The following is a 4,418-nucleotide window of genomic DNA, read 5'->3' as shown; positions in this document are numbered from 1 at the left end:
GTAATTTGATAACATGCATGCTGTTGTTGATGAAGATGTGTGGTATTTTAGGGTTTGTGAACTGTGATTTAATATACAGCTTGTCTATTTTCTCTGTATTTTTGTTTCTGAGACTGAATCCAAATGCAGCGTTAATAAGCTTTTGTTTCTGTGATTTCTCAATGAATAAGTTGGCTTCCGTTTTTCTGTTTTCAGCTTCCTATTTTCAGCTTCCTGTTTCCAGCAGAGTTCTTGCAGTTTGAACGGTTTCTTGGTTAGCCAGAAATAGAAATGGTGTGAAGAATGTAAAGAATGAAAGAAGACAAGGAGTAAAGAAGAAGTAGAAGACGAAGAAGAAAGGTGAGCTGAATTGTGTGGTTTACCAATATTTACTAAATTCTATAATCACCGGATAATTTTTACCATTCATCATCATCAGCTATATATAAATGAGTATTCCTTCATACCCTTTTGGATTAATTATAATTATCCGGTGATTATTAATTATACACTATTATTTCCAGTTTTTCCTTCTTGCTGAACTTGGTCCCCTTTTACAATATCTGCCTGAAATATAAAATTTAGACAACTCATCACCATCAGATCATTATATATATCTTCCAATTCTCAGATCACTATTAATAATGATAAGAATTAAGAAACCTCAGTTATAGTCTCCATAGCTGTATATATAAATCTCTATACATTTTTTTTAATTTATATAATGGGAGATTATTTAATTAGATCAAATCTCTTACTGAAGAATGGCTTTCTGGTTGGAGTAGTAACTTGAAAATAGTCCCTAAAGAATTTCTTATTCTCCTTTTGCAGTTCTTTCCACACTGCACAAATTTGTAACATAGACTTAATTTCACAACATGCAAATAAATAAATAGTGATGAAATTGAAAACTCATTAATAATAATAAGGTTTATATAATATGGACCTGTAAGTGTAACAAGTGGCTTGATTCCTGCATGTTCAGCTAATGCCTTTATGCACTGATCTTGACTCATATGAAATAGCAAGCATCTCTCTATAAGATTCTGAACCTGCATTATCATTATTTTCCATGCATGTTAATATAAAATAACTAGTACTAAATTAGAACCAATGTCCAAAATGTAAAGAAATTAAAGTATCAGTGAACAGAGCTAGTTATAATAGTTAGAGTAGTTATCTATTATTAGAAACTACTTTTTGTTATTTTTGTTAACTTGAGGAGTATATATAAATAGCTCTTCTATATACTTGTGTGATAGATAACAATGAATATCCAATACAGTTTTCTAATACTTTCTTTTTCATAATCTTTTCCTTTTTGTCAAATATTTGAATTCTTTCTCATGAGTTCAAATTCTGTTCTTAGCTCAAACACTATCAGTTACTTTCAGAATTTCATGTTAGTGATACCAGAATTACATGATTATGAGTTTAAGTTTTTTCATATTATTTAATTAATTAATGAATTTGTGTGGTTTCTTTTTAGGAAAGGGAGATTTAATAACATGTTCTAAGCAAAAGAATTCAGAGTTATTTCACGCGGTTCTTGGAGGCTTAGGACAATTTGGAGTTATAACAAGAGCAAGAATTTCTCTTCACCCAGCACCCACAAAGGTACGTTTCATTTTAAAAAATATAAGAAAATAATTTATTTTTAATTTTATCTTTTTTAAATTAAGATTTAAAACTTAAATTTTAACATATATTTTATACTGATCATTAATTTTAGTGGCTGATTTTAGTGAATACTTAACATAATCGTATCAATTTATAATGCTATTTTATACAAAGATATTAACATGAGAGTATTCAATGTATAATACTATTTGGGTACAAATTTAAATATGGTAGGCATATCTGTTCACAGCTGGATGGAAACTGACTAAGAACCCTATCTTAGGTGATTGAATCTTTATAAAAACGATAGGACAAAGAGTACGTGAAGTTTTTGTTGGATATGGCAATTACAATTTTTTTTTGTCTGTAATTGTTACAGTTATTCGTGGTTAAGGTTGAAGGCGAAAGTTTTTGGTTAAGGTCTTCCAAGAAGATTTTGTCAAAACGTTGATCGTGTCATGGCAAGGTACAATGCATACTTTAATTCTTTTAATTTGTTAGTTTTGAAGTTGCAATTTAACTTATTATATGTGTGCTATAAATTCTATGTTTCTCTTTATTTGTTTTACCTCAATGGGTTTCTAGAGAATTACTTCTAAGACTATGAACTATTTCCCAATCTAATTACAAGGCTTTGAATGTCCTTTTCATTGCCCATTCCCTTTGTAGCGAATAACACCATGCCTCCTCTATTCTTCTAATCTTCACTTTGCGACCCCTTATAAATTTTCCGCCTAAAAAATTTAATAATTATCGATTAGATTTTGTGATATGCCAAAGGATTGGATGGATCTACCGAGGTATAGCGAAGAGTATATCAATGGTGTTATTAGTTTTTTAGACTTTGCATACTCTGAGGGAGAACCGGACGGACGACAAATTCAATGTCCTTGTAAGAGGTGTTGTAACATTAATTGGTATAGAAGAGATGTGGTATTCGACCATTTAGTAGCCGACGGATTTGTATTTAATTTTTATAATTACGAATGTCATTATGAATATTTTTTTAACTACTTATCTATATAATTATGCAGGATAACAATGAAGATTAAGCAATGAAGAGTAAGCTGACTATTATTGTGGTTTTTTGGCTAAGATAGAGTGCTATTTAGGATCTTTACATGTATGGTTGACTAATGATTTTTATTAGAAGATACCTTTATTGGCCAAGTGATATTATGGTTTTGATATGGCTATGCTTACTTTAATTTGAGTTGTATGAATTTTTACAGTTAATTTCATTCTAGTACTTTTGGATCAATGTTATAAATATATTTTGGTTAGAGACAATTTTTATTATATAAAGAAATTATTTAGTATAATTATGTATTTATTTTTATTTTGTAATATTCAATTCATTTATACATGTAATCATATTAACTATTATGTTGTATTAATAATTATTAGATAATTATATATATATATATATATATAGAAAAAAATAAGACCTAAGGTTACACTTATATGTACAGTTGCTATAGTATATAAAAAAATGAGACTTAAGGCTACACTTATAAACAGTAGCTATAGTATACAGAAAAAAAAAAACGAGACCTAAGGCTACACTTATATACCGTAGCTGTAGTATAAAAAAAAAGAGGGACCTAAGGCTACGCTTAAAAAAAGTAGCTATGGTATACAATGTGGCTACGCTTTACAAGTGATGCAGTAGCGTTGAAAAGCGTAGCCTATTCTGGAAGAATGAAAGCTGAAAAGCGTAGCCTTTGGTCATGGACAGCATCACTTGAAAAGCGTAGCCTATTCCCAAACGTCAAAAGCGTAGCCCTTGGTGCAAAAAAGCGTAGCCTTTGAGAATAGGCAACGGCCGAATAGGAATCACCCCAAAAAGCGTAGCCGTAGCCCAAGAAGCGTAGCCGTAGCCTAAGGCATCATTTTTTTTCACTTTTGGCTACACTTTTCAAGTGTACCTGAATGGGTGTTTTTCTTGTAGTGTTGGGAAGTTCTCAATACCTTGTACAATAGGCATCATGACCTTCAAGAAGGCTCTGTGTGACCTAGGGTCAAGCATAAACCTCATGTCTCTCTCTGTAATGGAGAAGCTAGGGATCTTTGAGGTACAAGCTGCAAGAATCTCACTAGAGATGGCAGACAATTCAAGAAAACAAGCTTATGGACTTGTAGAGGATGTTCTGGTAAAGATTGAAGACCATTACATCCTTGCTGATTTCATAGTCCTAGAGACTGGGAAGTGCATGGATGAATCCATCATCCTTGGCAGACCCTTCCTAGCCACAACAAAGGCTGTGATTGATGTTGACAGAGGAGAATTGATCATTCAAGTGAATGAAGAATCCTTTGTGTTTAAGGTTCAAGGATATCCCTCTGTAACCATGGAGAGGAAGCATGAAGAGCTTCTCTCAAAGCAGAGTCAAACAGAGCCCCCACAGTCAAACTCTAAGTTTGGTGTTGGGAGGCCACAACCAAATTCTAAGTTTGGTGTTGAACCCCCACATTCAAACTCTAAGTTTGGTGTTGGGAGGTTCTAACATTGCTCTGAACATTTGTGTTTAAGGTTCAAGGATATCCCTCTGTAACCATGGAGAGGAAGCATGAAGAGCTTCTCTCAAAGCAGAGTCAAACAGAGCCCCCACAGTCAAACTCTTAGTTTGGTGTTGGGAGGCCACAACCAAATTCTAAGTTTGGTGTTAAACCCCCACATTCAAACTCTAAGTTTGGTGTTGGGAGGTTCTAACATTGCTCTAAACATTTGTGAGGCTCCATGAGAGCCCACTGTCAAGCTAATGACATTAAAGAAGCGTTTGTTGGGAGGCAACCCAATGTTATATTTATCTATTTTC

General features: G+C 32.8%; 1 protein-coding gene and 1 long non-coding RNA gene across 2 annotated transcripts; one reads left to right on the top strand and one right to left on the bottom strand.

Moving 5' to 3' along the window:
- Positions 1 to 493: 493 nt before the first annotated feature.
- LOC127739777 (uncharacterized) lies at positions 494 to 1,115 on the bottom strand. The gene is made up of 3 exons (XM_052251364.1): positions 926 to 1,115; positions 738 to 821; positions 494 to 546 (listed from the first exon to the last, which is right to left on the bottom strand). Exons 1-3 carry the CDS (start codon positions 1,041 to 1,043, stop codon positions 494 to 496), a joined length of 255 nt encoding a protein of 84 aa, XP_052107324.1. The 5' UTR covers positions 1,044 to 1,115.
- A 283-nt stretch (positions 1,116 to 1,398) lies between these two features.
- LOC107493466 (uncharacterized) lies at positions 1,399 to 2,924 on the top strand. The gene is made up of 2 exons (XR_001592968.3): positions 1,399 to 1,596; positions 2,634 to 2,924. It is a non-coding gene; the product is annotated as an uncharacterized LOC107493466 (long non-coding RNA).
- Positions 2,925 to 4,418: the final 1,494 nt, after the last annotated feature.

This window comes from Arachis duranensis, chromosome 6 (assembly GCF_000817695.3).
Source record: "Arachis duranensis cultivar V14167 chromosome 6, aradu.V14167.gnm2.J7QH, whole genome shotgun sequence".
Classification (NCBI taxonomy): domain Eukaryota; kingdom Viridiplantae; phylum Streptophyta; class Magnoliopsida; order Fabales; family Fabaceae; genus Arachis; species Arachis duranensis.
This window is presented reverse-complemented; position numbering and strand designations above follow the sequence as displayed.